Source organism: Epinephelus moara, chromosome 12 (genome assembly GCF_006386435.1).
Source record: "Epinephelus moara isolate mb chromosome 12, YSFRI_EMoa_1.0, whole genome shotgun sequence".
Classification (NCBI taxonomy): Eukaryota; Metazoa; Chordata; class Actinopteri; order Perciformes; family Serranidae; genus Epinephelus; species Epinephelus moara.
In genome coordinates this window covers 33413869-33428868 of record NC_065517.1, presented here as the reverse complement: position 1 = coordinate 33428868, position 15000 = coordinate 33413869, and the positions used below count along the sequence as shown (strand labels likewise).

Sequence of the window (15000 nt, the reverse complement as noted above, 5' to 3'; positions counted from 1 at the left end):
TGAGAAATGCCGTGTACTGTGACACCTGCCATAGCGCCGGTCACTGAATGTTGACAGTTTGTCCGAGTGAGTGGAGGGGGGCGTGGCTTAGCCATAGGTCAATTACATCAACGGAACCTAAGATCTTTCGTGGCACCCGTGGCAAGTCATTTGTGATGAAGCACAAAGTTCAGCTCTGCGAACATCATGGATGATAAAACAAACAAAAAAAAGATTTTACTCTCAATTTCTCACAAATCAGACACGTTCTGTCCTCTGCAGAGACATCCTGTTTCAACAGCTGACAGTCACAGACCTGACCTGAACCGAACACACTGAGTGAGTGTTGGCAGGATTCAAAGATGAGAGATCTTGGCTCTTGCTGTGATTACAGCAACAGCAGCAGGAGGGACGACCCAGCATAAGAACAAGCTTTCCCTCCCTTCTGGCCACAGAAGTACAACACACACACACACACACACACACACACACACGCACACATGGCTTTGAATATTCAGAAGTTGTGCTTATTAACAAACGAACAGAGAACAGCTTGCAAACAAAATAACTGGTGTCCACACTCAGTACTCAGGGTGGGCTGTATGGATAGATCTTCCCTACAGGAACATTTAAATTTATATCATGACAGCAAAATATGTCACAATACAGCACATTTATAATCAGTTTATGTGTCTTTATGGGATCAGCACTAAACCTTTCACATCCCTGTTGTCAGGTCGTCATGTTGGGTCATGTGAAATGAGCTCACAGAACATCAATGAACTTAGAGAAGGATTTTTTTTTTCCAATAAGTAAATATGAAGTTCCATTATTTTTTTCCCCATGCATGGTAAGCTTGCCTGTTAGCATACGGTTTAACAGTGCCATGGAGACGTTTCTCTGATCTTCTTTGATCTGCCATCACGGTCCAACAGCTGATGGAGCCGTTGTGTTTCTAACGCTATGAGAAGTTTTGGTTTATCAGCGTGAAACAGTGTAATGACCTGACATCAAAGTATCCGTCCAGCTGAGATGTGACAGAGGAGTGCTGCTGATTTTAGGCTGCAGCACGATGTGAAAGCACAACTCTCATATTTGATGTGCTGAGTTCAAATGAACATCACTGACAACGTATTCTACTGTACAGCGGATTGTAACTAAAATGTGCTTTCATAACTCATTAAAATAGAATTATCGCCTCGCAGTTTTATGCCTCCAGTTAAGTTGCACTTACAGTTGACATGGCTGTGAAAACATGGACGGATTTTGTGCAGAACGTTATGATGTCACAGTGACCTTTGACCACCAAATTCTAATCAGGTCACTCTTAAGTCCAAGTGGACATTTGTGCCACATCTCAGGAAACGCCCTCAAAGCCGTCTTGAGATACAGTGGTCACAAGAATGAGACAGATGCAAGGTCACACTGACCTTGACCTTTGACCACCAAATCTAATAAGGTTATCTTTGAGTCCAAGTGAACATTCGTGCCAAATCTGAAGAAATTCCTTCAAGGCGTTTTTGACATATCATGTGCACAAAAATGGGTCGGACAGATGGATGGACAACCCAAAGACATAAAGCCTCCAGCCACAGTTATCGCCGGGGCTGAGGCAAAAAGAAGTTTGCAAACTTCACATATCACCGCAGTTTAAATCAATTTCAAGTTGTCCACCTGGAAATGATTGCTACTGTTGTTGGCACAATGTCACAGTGATTCAATCTTTTTCGCATTTCACAAACATTTGTGTGAAATTTTGTCATAATTACAAAGGAGTTCTTTGAGGTCAGAGTGACCTTGACCTTTGACCACCAAATTCTAATCAGTTCATTACTGAGTCCAAGTGGACATTTATGCCACATTGTAGGAAACTCCCTCAAAGCCGTCTTGAGATATAGTGGTCACAAGAATGAGACAGATGCAAGGTCACACTGACCTTGACTTTTGACCAGCAAATTTTATTTTTGAGTCCAAGTGAACATTTGTGCCACATTTTAAGAAATCCCCTCAAGGCATTGTTGAGGTATCGCGTTTGCAAGAATGGGACAGACGGATGCCAGTACACAGGCATAAACAGAATCTAAAAGCAAATAAATGTTTTAACTTTAGTAGTCCACGGCAAAAACAAGCTGATCAATACCAGAATCTGAGGATCCCTACTGGTTCTTTAGGAAACTGTCTAAAAGTGGACTTAGTGACCAAACAAGAACAAACTACTGTTCATTTTACTGACCTGTAATCCGCCAAACATTTTTACTGAACCATGACACAACCTGAAAGACCTGGAAAACAGGATGTTGGGCACACACTGACCTTATTAAAAGGATACGGTATCAGACATGATGTGATCCTGAATAAAGTTTTTAAGTGTCGTATAACTCAGTGTTTCTGCTCTAAAGGTACATTCACTCAGTCACAGCAGCCAAATCATATCCTGACCTCATACTACCTTGCATTGACATAACTTCACACTGTGTGGTAAACAGGTTTAAAGTGTGGGATAAAGAGAACACTGGTGTTCTAATGGGTACTCTGTAACACCGACCACTCTGAGCTGAAATACCAGGAGAGAAAAGTGGGATCTCTGCATCCCTCCTGGAAAAGACAACACCTAAACAGGGTTCAGGTACAGCTGAAGGAAAATTAAAGTTAAGAGTTTTGAGGACGTTTTTACTGCTACTGGGTATGAAATTTAAGACCAACTTTACAACAACCAAAATTAAAGTAATAAAGTAGAATTACCACCTTGCTGTTTTATAGCTCTGCAAACAAGTCAAGCTGAAGTAAACATCTGTCTGATCAGACTCATATGAAGCCATGGCAGTTAACAGTGCTTCAAATATGGATGTTGCTGCAAAGTAGCTGCAAATTCTAAAACATGGACGCTTCACACATCTTCCCCCGACAGCGCAGAAGATCTATACAATCAGCACAGATAAGATTAGAGTCACCAAATTCAGTATCTGACCAAATGTCTCCCCTTCTGCTCCTGAGATATGGCGTTGAATAATGGCCAGAAAACATGATGATGTCACAGTGAAGCTGACCTTTGACCTCTGGATATAAAATGTCATCACTTCATTATTTTATCCTGTTAGACATTTGTGTGAAATTTTGTCTTCATTAATGTATGAACTCTTAAGTTGTGGCCTAAAACATGTTGTAATTTAAATTTTAATCAGTTCATTCTTGTGGTGGACGTTTGTGCCAAATTTGAGGATATTCCCTCAAGGCCTTCTTAAAAAACTGTGTTCTTGAGACAGAAACAAGCTAACAGTAACCTCTGACCACAAAAATCTAAGTCTGAGTGGAACAACAAAGTTTTTGCTTAGCAACCAAAAGATGCTTTGGAATGGCCTGTATCCCATGGCAACCCGTCAGAACAACAGCTGCACTTATCAATGTCAAAGTGATTTGATAAGTTTATTTACATATTGGTGAATATCTGACTTCAGGACTTCCTGAGTTCAAAGTAGCCGCAGCCCAGATTTACCGGCACTTGTTAGGGCTGATTTCCCATCATGACACACACACACACACACACACTGCTCATGTAAGGAACATGAATGGCTTCCTTGTAGCGCAGTGTGTGAGCTGTGGCCTCAACATGTTGGAGGAAGTTTCTTATTCCACCAAAGTTTCCCATAAACATTCACCTCTGAGCCTCAACATGTGTGTGTGCGTCATGAAGGTGGACGTGTGTGCCAATGTGTGCTCTCTTGTGTGTACCTGCCTACATGTGTATTCGAGTGTATACCTGAGTGTGTGTTTATTATGTTTGTACCTGTGTTGTGGTGACATAACACACACACACACACACACACACACACACACACACACACACACACACACACAGAGTGGTGGTTCTGTCGGCGCACACCGCAGCGTCTCGTAAACCTGCAGGCTGTTTGTGTTCCCCTTCAGCGGAACAGAAATATTACCCAGTCCTGCTCAATATACCTGCTGGAGACAGAGAGCTTCTGAGCGCTTATTTATACCACAAACAAGCCTGCAGGAGCCGTCGCCTGCTTCCATTCATCGCCCAGCTGCTCACACTTACTGACAGGGAGGGAAACTAAACTTCCTGTTGTGATGCCCTGTTTACCCCTACAGAACGTGTAACCGCTCATGAAGAAGAAACTGTATCTAATACATGACTACCAGAAACATTACTCCTGTTGGTTTTGACCATGAATCTCAAATACCTGAGTGTTTTTTTAATTCATCTTGTAGATTGTGTTTGACTTTTTGCACCGCAAGAATCTGTCACTTTAATGCTCCACTGTTAAGGGTGTGCAGAAAACCGATTCTTAGATGTGCAGACATATAAGTAAGAGATAATGCCCGACGGGGTTTCCATTATCACGTAATGACGGCTGACGTGGAGGCCTGAACCGTCCGACATGCAGCGGAGTGATAATGGACACCTTGAAGGGCATTAACCCGCTCATACCATGGTCACTTACCAACAAAATAAAAAGTATGAATATTTGTTCATATTTTTACACTTCTTACAATCAAAATCTAAAGTTCTTCACAAGCCATAACTCGGTTTCCTTGGTAACACCTAAGGGTTTACCTGACAGCTGATGCAATCGTTACCACCACGAAAATTTCTTATGCAATGGAAATGTTATTCACTACTCCAGTAAATAAGGCGAACCTTAGATGCAACATAGCCATGGGTGATATCCTGGTCCGCCCACCTGTTAGCCGGAAAGCTAACGTACCACCACAGAAGCTAAGCACTGTGCTGCTGTGGACAAGGGCAGCAGCAAAACAAATTTTATCCATCCAAAAAGAATCAGTTTAAGCTGATGCTGTATTGAGAATATTTCCACTGCTTTACTTTGACACAGACGGCCCTTTCTGACGAGAAGCCATTAACAGCTTCAGCTCCACATCTATGCTCTCACCAAATCCACTGGACTCCAGTGGCAACTAGAATTACTGCCCCACTGTTGTACGCACCAGTCACGCTTCTCTTACACTTAACATCCATGTCCGTGAAAACATGAATGCTTCACACCCACACAAAGAAATGAGGGGAAAGGGACAAAAATAGGAGGATCCCTCCTGGATGATATCGTGTTACCATATGAAAGCCACATAAAAATTCTTCCTTCTCTGAGGATTTATTTCATTCCCAGATATTTCCTGTCAGGAAAAGACCTTTTAAAATGTCCACAGATCATATTCCAGATGATAAGTGGAAGGAAAGGACTGAACTGGGCAGGATCATTTAAGAATCATGAATCATCCAGTGAAAGAAATCCTTTTGTTCAACTTGTATAATTACTTAAAGACGTTTTTCACTGCTGGAAAGATGGTCTTTTCATCAAACTAGAATTACCACCCGTGGTTGTATGCTTCTGTGCACCAGTCCAGTTTCTCTGACACTTTCCATCCATGTCAGTGAAACACAGAAGATCTATACAATCAGCACAGTTTCTAGATTAAGGTGCTCACAGACTCGGGCGTACTATAAGCGGAGCGGACTCCGCGAGGAATGTCCACAGTCATTTGGGCTTCCACAGTTGAGCACACTTCTGCATTGTAGTTTCCTGTAAAAATGTCCGTGAAAAATACATGCCGAGCAGTCTTTTGTGTACACTGGTGCGCGAAGCGGAGTCCGCGCGGTCATAAAATCTGAGCTTTGCACGCACAGGGCTTGCGGACATCCGCTTTTAGTCCAGGCGGACCTCCGCAGAGTGTGCTCCGCGTACGTTCCGCCCGAGTATGTTTGGGCCTTTAGGGAGCGATCACACTGAGATGAAACGCCAGAAATGCGACGCCAGTAAAACCATTGTTTTCCTATGATACAGCGCGTCTGACCGGCGTTCAAGCATTTTTTTAGACGGGCGTTTTTCCGGCGTCTTTTTAGACGCGCGTTTTTGTAGACGCTTCTTTTTAGACGCGCGTAGATGCTATAAAGTTAAAATATTTTCAACTTTTTGAGCGTCAGACGCCAGTAGCTAGCGCGCACTGAATAAGCATTTCAAGCATCTTTGAAGCGTCCACGTCTCTAGCATCTCATTTCTGTGTGATCGCCCCCTTAGAGTCACCAAACATATCATCACTTAATTATGTTATCCTGTTAGACATTTTGTGTCAAGTTCTGTCATAATTAGTGTATGAATTATGGAAATTGAATTATGGAGTTATGGAATCATGTTTTGTAAGGTCACACTGACCTTCCAATCAGTTCATTGTTGAGTCCTAGTGAACATTTGTGCTAAACTAAAAACACATTCAAGGTGTTCTTGAGATATCGCGTTTACAGGAATGAGACACATGAGGTCACACAGACTCGACCTTTCACCTGTAACCACCAAAATATAACAGTTCATCCTCAAGTCCGTGTGGACGTTTGTGCCAAATTTAAAGAAATTCCCTTGAGGTGTTCACAGGAATGAGACACATGAGGTCACACAAACTTGACCTTTCACCTATAACCATTAAAATATAACAGTTCATCCTCGAGTCCGAGTGGACGTTTGTGCCAAATTTAAGGAAATTCCCTTGAGGCGTTCTGGAGATGGACAGACAGATGGATGGACAGGCAACCTGAAAACATAACGCCAAAGAGTTAAATTATTAAGGCCACCACGCTGTAACTTCCAGGGCTGAAAAAAAGCCAATGCAGAAGTGCCAAAAACTGCAGTTCCTCTAATGGCCACTTGAAGCTGGCTCCAAGAGCAACTCAGTCCCCACAGACCCCCATGTTAATATGTTAGACTTAACAGCAGAAATAAACATGTTTACAGCCTGGTACAAAAATCAGTTTTGATCTCTGTAGCTAATTTCAACATTCATGACAACTGTAAAGAGGCTGAATTTAGATATAACTCACCTGTTTACATTTTATTAAGGCTTAAAGTTATGCACGAATAAAGGAAGGCCACTCTAAGTGACAAGCTGTCTGCTGATAGTGTCCTCGGCTTCTCAGTCCGATCCACCCCTCACTCCTACACAGCTCTGCCCTCTCGCCCAAATATGGTCACTTCTGGCTCCAAAAAAAACAGGATGGCAATGGCCAAAATGCCAAATTCAGGTCTTTAAGATGAGAGTCAATACACCAATGGGTGACGTCACAGTAGCTATGTCCATTATTTATACCATCTGTGGGACCAACACATCAGTAATCACATCTGGCTGATTAATTTCCCTCAGAATAAAAGAATATGTCACATATCTACTTCCACACAGGTGCGCAGTAGAGGGACGAGCAGAACACAACTTAGAAAAGAAAAACTCCCTCACACTGTGCAACTTGTAATATAATGATTTTATTACTGAAATGCTGCAGCACTAAAATCATTATATTACAAGTTGGACAGTGTGCGGGAGTTTTTCTACAAGTTGTGATTCATTTCCCTAAAATACAAAGTGAGACTACTTTTATTTATATCTTCCTCTTCCTTCTCCGTGTTTCTCCTTCCACTTTGATCTAACATATTACTCATTTCTGTGGAAAAGGAGGCGCTGATGATGAGACAATTATTGGCACTTGAAATGTTAAAACAAATGCAGCCTTGACATGATTTACACCACACCCAGTCCTCCAGCTTTCACTTCAGTCCTGTCAAAACACTCTTATCACACTTTTCTGATATGAAGTAGGCTACTCATATGAAAGCACACACACACACACACCACACACACANAAAAGCCCTCTGAGACAAACATGTGGGCTATGTTAATATCAAAAATAATAAATAAAACTACTATGACCCAAGAGATTAGAAAAGCACGTTTCAGTTCCCTTGACAGTCTGGGAAACTCTGGGTGAAGAAATCAGTGCAGACTGATGTGAGCATTGAAAACGGTCTGTTAACGTTAAAGGTGCTGTGTGCAGCACTTCCTTCCTCATTAAACATTTGCAGAACTCATTTCTATAATATTTTAAATCCTGTACTGTTCACATGTATCAGACCATTTCCTCTGCAGGAACTAAAAGACCTTTACATTAAGGTGTGTCCATTGTGTCTGCCTCTGCTTTTGTTTAAACTTGTTGTGTTGGTCTCCTTAACGCTTGTTGCTCTTTCCTGTCGCCCTCCCACTGAGGGTGGGGCTCTTTTGTTAACAATACAATTGTTTAAAAGTCATCATGTGTGAATGTGAAATAAGTAAATAAACAACAGCACCACTTTTTAAATTGTTGCCTGTTTCTGTGTACTCGAAAGGACATTTATAATTTACAACAGCAAACACATTTGGGAGAAAACACAACGCAGCCCAGATTATGTTTGTTTTCAACATAGAAATACATCATGAATATTGACACTGCTGCTGCAGCGCTGCCTGCTGCTGTAACTACTGTATTTCCACAATAGAAGGCTGGTACTCCACCATCTTAAAGTCCATTCTCACTGAGGGCGAATATCTGCGCGGATGATTCTCGTGGAAAAATATAAAAGTTGATTTCATGGGTTCTTATGGAAGTTTGCACACCGGGGCAGAACTTTCGTGCGGTGAAAAATTGTCCGCCCAGACTCTGACCCCCCGCGGAATTCGCCGGCGGAACTACACAGCTGGGCCAATGAAATTATTTGTTTATAGACGCGCAGACCCGGGAGAGTCCGAAATCCAGCCAGGCAGGACAGTATGAGAGACAGGTTGACAAACCTTGTTTCACAGCACCCCGTCCTTTTTGATAAAAGACGGGATGATTTTATGAACAGTGAATTAATGGACAATGTCTAGCAGTCCATTGTCCAGCTTGGTGGCTGCGGTGAGAGTGGTAAGTGCTAAAGAAAGTTGATGTTGACGTTTGTTAAACGTTAGCTTGCTAGATCGCTGCTGCTGCTGCTGCTCTCGTCCATGTTCACCCGCACCTGTTCACACTGCGCGGACTTGGAACACAACAACGTGAAATTCTGCACCGTGTCTGTACCGTGCCTGTGTGTATGGTTTGGACGCGGAAAAGCGCTGCGTGAATATTCCGCAAATCCGTCACACATTTCCACATTGCAGCAGTGAGAATGAACCTTTATGGAGCTGTGCAGCCACTGCACTGTCAACAACACAGTCATTATAATATTTCACTATAAAGAGCCTTGTGTTAACAAATGAAGGGACATGAAATTAGACATTTTTTTAATATATTTTTTTCATGTGTGTGACTAGGGGTGGGGGAAAAAAAAAAAGATGTTTAGATGCATCAAGATTCTGTCTTGAACGATGCGAGCATCGATGTGGAAAACTCATAATCGATTTTAATTTTATTTTTATATTTATTTTTCAAATTGCCATAACTCCTCGACCATTCACGCTATCGACGTAATTCCGTTGGATTCTGAAAGCTGATATACGATACATTACTGTAGTGACGTCATTACCTGTGGAGGAGGGGAGTGAAGTGTGAGCACAGCAGGAGGAGAGTGACAGCTGACAAGGAGTGATTTAGCGGTGTTTCGTGGAATTTGGGTGGCGTTTTCTTTGTAAATAATATTTAGTGTTGTAAATAACAGTATTTGTGTTTTTTTGAGAGCTTTTTTTATGCTGTGTTTTTTGCCGTGTTTTCGTCGTGTTTTCACCATAGTTCGTAGTTTTGCCATCGTTCATCTTTTTTGCAATAGTCCGTGTTTTTATATTTCATAGATAGTTATAGTCAGTTATAGGTTTGTAAATACTGGAAGAGAAATGTCGAGGAGGTCGACGAGGGACAGGAGAGTCCCGTTGGGATTTGTGGATGAGGAGGATGGACCGGAGGAGACTGGTGGAGTGTAGTCATCTCAACCACAGTAAGAAATACAGTTTGTATGCACTGGATATGTATTCCCAGCTTTATTACAATAATGTTTTTCAATATCTAGTGTAAATTTTCTTAGAATCGAGAATCGTTTTATAATCGAAATCGTTGCCCACGGAATCGGAATTAAATTGAATCGTGAGGTGCCTAGAGATTCCCACCCTATCTGTGACAGTTAAAGACACTGAAGCTGTACTGAAAGGTGATTTAGTGTCACTATGGTTTTCAAAAGCCGATTTTTACTGTATATTCTTGCTGAAACCGCCCATGTTACCCGTGTCTAAATGTTCGCAGCTGAGCAGCAGAGGAACACGATCATGTGACCAATGTGCTGATGGCAGCAAACAAGGAAGCAGTCCTGAGCACTTGTAAGGAGGCAGGTTGGGATGTTGGATGGGACACAGAAAAATCTGACTGTCCCCTGGCGCTACGTGCTTAGAGACATTTTAAGATTTGTCCTCACCACGTTTCTTTTCCTGAACCTAGCCACAGTAACTTTATGTTAATAACGTAACTGTACGTTAAGGACGTAACGTCATTCGTGGGGCACAGATTCGTAGGAAATCACTATTCTATGAGAAAATGGTGTGTGAGCAGTGTGGCCGGAGAGGAAACAAGGGAGGAAATGAGCAGACAAAAGGAAATAAGAGAAAAGGCAACAAGGAGAAGAAAGAAGTGAGGGAACGAGAGAAAATGAGCAGAGGAAAGGAAATGAGAGGAGAAGAAAGGAGAGAAGAGGGAAGGAAAAAAGGAAACAAGAAAAAATACAAGGAGAGAAGAGGAAATGAAAGGAGAAAAAGGAGAGAAGGGGGGAGGAAACAAAGGAAACTAGAGGAAACAAGAGCAGAGGAGAGGAAACAAGGAGGGAACAAGAGAGAAAATGAGCAGAGAAGTGGAAACGAGAGGAGAAGGAAGGAGTGAAGAGGGGAGGAAACAACGGAAACCAGAGAAAACAAGAGGAGAGAAAACAAGGAGGGAAGAGAGCAGAAAAGGGGATGAAAAAAGAGATGAAGGAGAGGAGAGGAGAGGAGAGGAGAGGAGAGGAGAGGAGAGGAGAGGAGAGGAGAGGAGAGGAGAGGAGTCCTCCACAGTGTTAGGGGGAGCGAGGACCACACTGAGCAGTTGGAGGTGGACACACAGAGATGACTCCGCCCACATGACCCTGTGAGGACACACACACACACACACACACACACACCTGAGCCGAACATATCAAACCTCTGATGTTTCCTTACTTGTGGAATCTGCCCGAACGGTCCTCGTTGTCGGCGTACAGGAACATCTTTAAGGCGTAGTTTTCAATGTGGGCGTTCCCCACCACCTCCTGATTGATGGAGTCGTTGTCACCCAGCTCCTTCTTCATCTGGAAAACAAACGACACACACACTGATTAAAAAAACAATCAATCACATTCATTAATCCACCGGTGATGAACTCTTCAAAGTAAAACACTGTGGATCTCTCAGTGAGGCTGTGATTGGCTCAGGCTTTTATTGTGAAAGGAAAATGTTTGATGCAGAGCACTCACAGGAGGAGGAAACACTGTCACTGAAATTAATTAAATACTTTGAAAATAAAAATGAAATATTGAAATGCCATCAGTATGTTTGAAGAGTGCACACACACAAACATCCACATGAACACACACACACACAGTGGGTGTGTGTGTGTGTGTGTGTGTGAAGCCTGGAGAGCTCAGCCTCGAGGGAGAGGAAACAAACACACTAAAAGCAATCAAGATAAAAAGAGACGTGAAGAAGAGAAAAAACAAGGACACACACACACACACTAGAGATAAAGCTCTCTTTCACACAGCTTCATTCATTTTCAACACTTTACTCTAACGATAGTCATCAGCGTGACACAGTAACTGAAACAGTTTCAGCGTTATGGTGGAGCTGAAATCTTTTTTAAGTGCTCTCTTTATAAACGTATAAAAACACTGAGTCAGAGTTTGGAAGATTCAAACACAGCGAATGAGAGCGAGATTGATCAGAGGCTGAATTTTGTCCTGTTATGTAATAACCTGTGTGAAAACAGAGAAGAAACAAACTGCTGAAAAATGAAAAAATGAAAAATTTTGGAGCTGACCATTCATTAGGAGCATTGTTGCAATGTAGGGCTGTAGTCTCCTGGTCGACTGGTCGATTATTTGGTCGCTATGCTCTCGTCCGACCAAATTCTCATTAGTCGAGTAATCGCCGTGTTACTTTCATAAGGAGAAAAGTGCTACATCAACAGCTTTCCAGGATTAATCCATTGTTTCCTGCGGCGGGGGGACAGGCTAAGTTACCTGTGAAAATGGGGGTGTTTTCAAAACATGCTGACAGAAAGTTGGACTCGCCCACCCTCACGCTCAGCGTCACGTGACACAGACCTCCTGTCTGTTTCTATATACTGACACCATTTCTCTCAGTGGAAACGAAGCCTGTATTTACTTGTATTTCACAGATAAGAAACAACAAATTGTGAAGACAGCAAAGCCTCCACTAAAATAGCATTTTAAGTCTTGTGTGTGATTTATCCTTCAGGGATTTATACTTCCGGATTTATCCTGGCTTCATATGAGGTGACCTGTCCAGGGTGAACCCTGCCTCTCGCCCAATGTCAGCTGGGATAGGTTTCAGCTCCCCGCAACACCTAACAGGAAAAGCAGTGACAGAAATTGCCCAGAGTGTACTCTGCGCTCAGACGGAGCATCAGAACGCCAGGCATGGTAAAAGTTCAACTTAACCGTTCATCGTGCTGCAGCTGCCCCTCTCATCCATCAATCTGATCAGCTCTGATAGAATCAACTGTTCAGTTATCCACGCCATCTCCCAAACTCCACAAACTGCTGCTGCCACCGACAGCAGGGCCAGTCAGTGAATGAAATCACTCTGATGGTCAGTTGAGCCCAGCGCATGAGAAGAGAAACGTCAGTGAGGAAAGTAAACAAGGAGCTAAAATCACTGGCCCACAGTAAATATGTTCTGATTGTTTTGTTAACGTGCTAACTGGCTAACTAGCATCAAGAAGCTCTTCCTGTTTCCCTTTCTGAATGACGGATACAGACTGTCGCCATCTGCTCTCGTGGAGAGTTATTTCCTCTGACTCAGGCGCAGAACGTACGTGCTGGTTGGCCTTCAGCTACAGTGTTTGAGGTGTGTTCAAGTGCAACTTTCTGGCTGACACACAACAACGTCAGGTGAGGCAGCGGGGGGCCTTTGTCACTGCTAGTTCTCTAAAGTTGATTTGGTGTGTCTGGGCCTTAATGTGTTGATACATAATCAGCACTGAATATCTTCTAATGCTATGTAACTGTAAGTATCAGTGTCAGCTGATGACCAACATTAAAGCTCTCAGATCAGACTCATAGGCGGTGGGCCGAAGGTCGCTATCTGCTTTTGTTTTTGAAATGATCGATCCTCAGCGATAGAGTAGCTGCTTTTTTAACGTTAACTTAATATATTTTTTCTGAACACGTTTCCGTTTGTTGGCAGTCTCAATTCGATCATATTTTTATGAAAACTAAACTTACGTTTGATAAACTAATCAGGCAAACGCTATGGCGTACTATACCGCAAACCAATCAACAACAAGTTCCAGCGTCACCTGACTTGAAGTGTGCCAATGATATTCGCCCAAATAGGAAGTAAACACGGCTCAGAGGAGTTGACCGGAATTGACTGGAGTTAACCGTAAACAGTATGTAGTCTGTGTCTTTATGCTATCTAACCGACAGTATTCACCTGGACATTTTCTGCATATCTTCCGTGAGAAGCTGAAGACGTTTCTAACGTTAACTTAGTTGAAGTGTTTTGAACAGTTATTCACGTTGTGTATTAGCTCATTAGCCACCGATGTGTTGTTAGCATTCATCACTAGCAAGGTGAACGGACTTTTAGCCGCAGTACAGCCTCTATGAGTACAGCTAACTCAGCTTACTAATGAGGCTGCAGTTCATAGTTTCCGATGAGGAGAACCTGAGGAATAAACGGACTGTGCTGTGAGTAACCCAGCTAACGCTCAGAGTATCCTGACTGCACTGCTCGGGCCCCGCTGTCATGGACGACATCGACGGGCCGTCTTCATCTTCGCCACTGACTGAATGAATGACTGAAAGGCTGTTACACATCGTCTGGACACATGTGTGACATCTTGATCCTCGCCTGCTGGTTCGAGAGACCATGGAGTTGACAGGAAATCAGACGCAAACTATCTAACTATCAAACTATGTGATGACTATGGTATTAGTACTTTTACTGAACAAAAGGATCTGAATACTTCACCACTGTATGATATATGAATAACAAAAGGATCTGAATACTTCACCACTGTATGATATATGAATATTTATGATATGAAAATTGAAATTGAATGTACTGTCCAAAGTCAAAACCACAATGTTGTACAAACCAATCTGCTGTATTGCCCTCTCTTTACTCTTGCGAGCTCTCTCAATGTTTCTTCTGTTGGTATATTGCATGTAACATTCTCGGTGGTAGCCAATATTAGCTGGCACACTTGGAGAGACATTTTCCTTTAAATCAGATTTTTCTACAGCTATTGCTGCAACTTGGCTTTCTTTAGTATCAAAACTGACCCACTCCAGAGAACTTCCTACAAATGCTGCCCAACTTTCAGCTGAAAACTGTATGATATTAGGAGTTGTGCTGCCTGCTACGAGCATACAGCACTCCATATTTTCCAGGATGCATCCTTAGCTGCAGATGTGCTAGCTAAGGTAAACGTGTGTTTGGGTTTATGCAAATGAGATGACATTTAAAAAAAAATAAAATCAAATCAAGTGGAGAAAACGACTCAGACTCATCACTTGTTGTATATTGTAGTTTATTAGGTCATTCATTAGACTCTAGAAGCTTATAAACTAGTCAGTTTAGGGTCTATTATTAAGAATTATATACATACTATATATTAAAATTACTCTTTTGTTTAGTATTAGAACAATATGAGAAGCAGATGTAACATATATTCATATGTTACATTAAATACATCAGTTGAGCTTTAAATGGTCACTAATAACAAAATCTTGTAATATAGAATATAATTTTGCCAGTAATTTTACCTTTATTTAATAGTTGTAAGGTGTACATATCTCATATTTCAAATTTAATACTTGGCTACACAGTATCCAAGGTAACGATGCAGTTATAAAGCCCATCACCGGGGGAACAAGTCAGACCAGGCTTGTATCCCCCAGGTGAGTGTGTGACTGTTAAATGGAAACCTGTAAATATTAATGTATAGCTGATCTAGAGAGACTT

General features: G+C 42.2%; 1 protein-coding gene across 2 annotated transcripts in view; it reads right to left on the bottom strand.

Moving 5' to 3' along the window:
* The window catches only part of vta1 (vesicle (multivesicular body) trafficking 1), a 94064-nt gene that overhangs the window by 46336 nt on the left and 32728 nt on the right, over window positions 1–15000 (bottom strand). For both annotated transcript variants that reach the window (XM_050057956.1, XM_050057957.1), the window contains exon 3: window positions 10969–11096. In XM_050057956.1, coding sequence (XP_049913913.1) covers window positions 10969–11096 — 128 coding nt within the window. The remainder of the gene's footprint in view (window positions 1–10968; window positions 11097–15000) is intronic.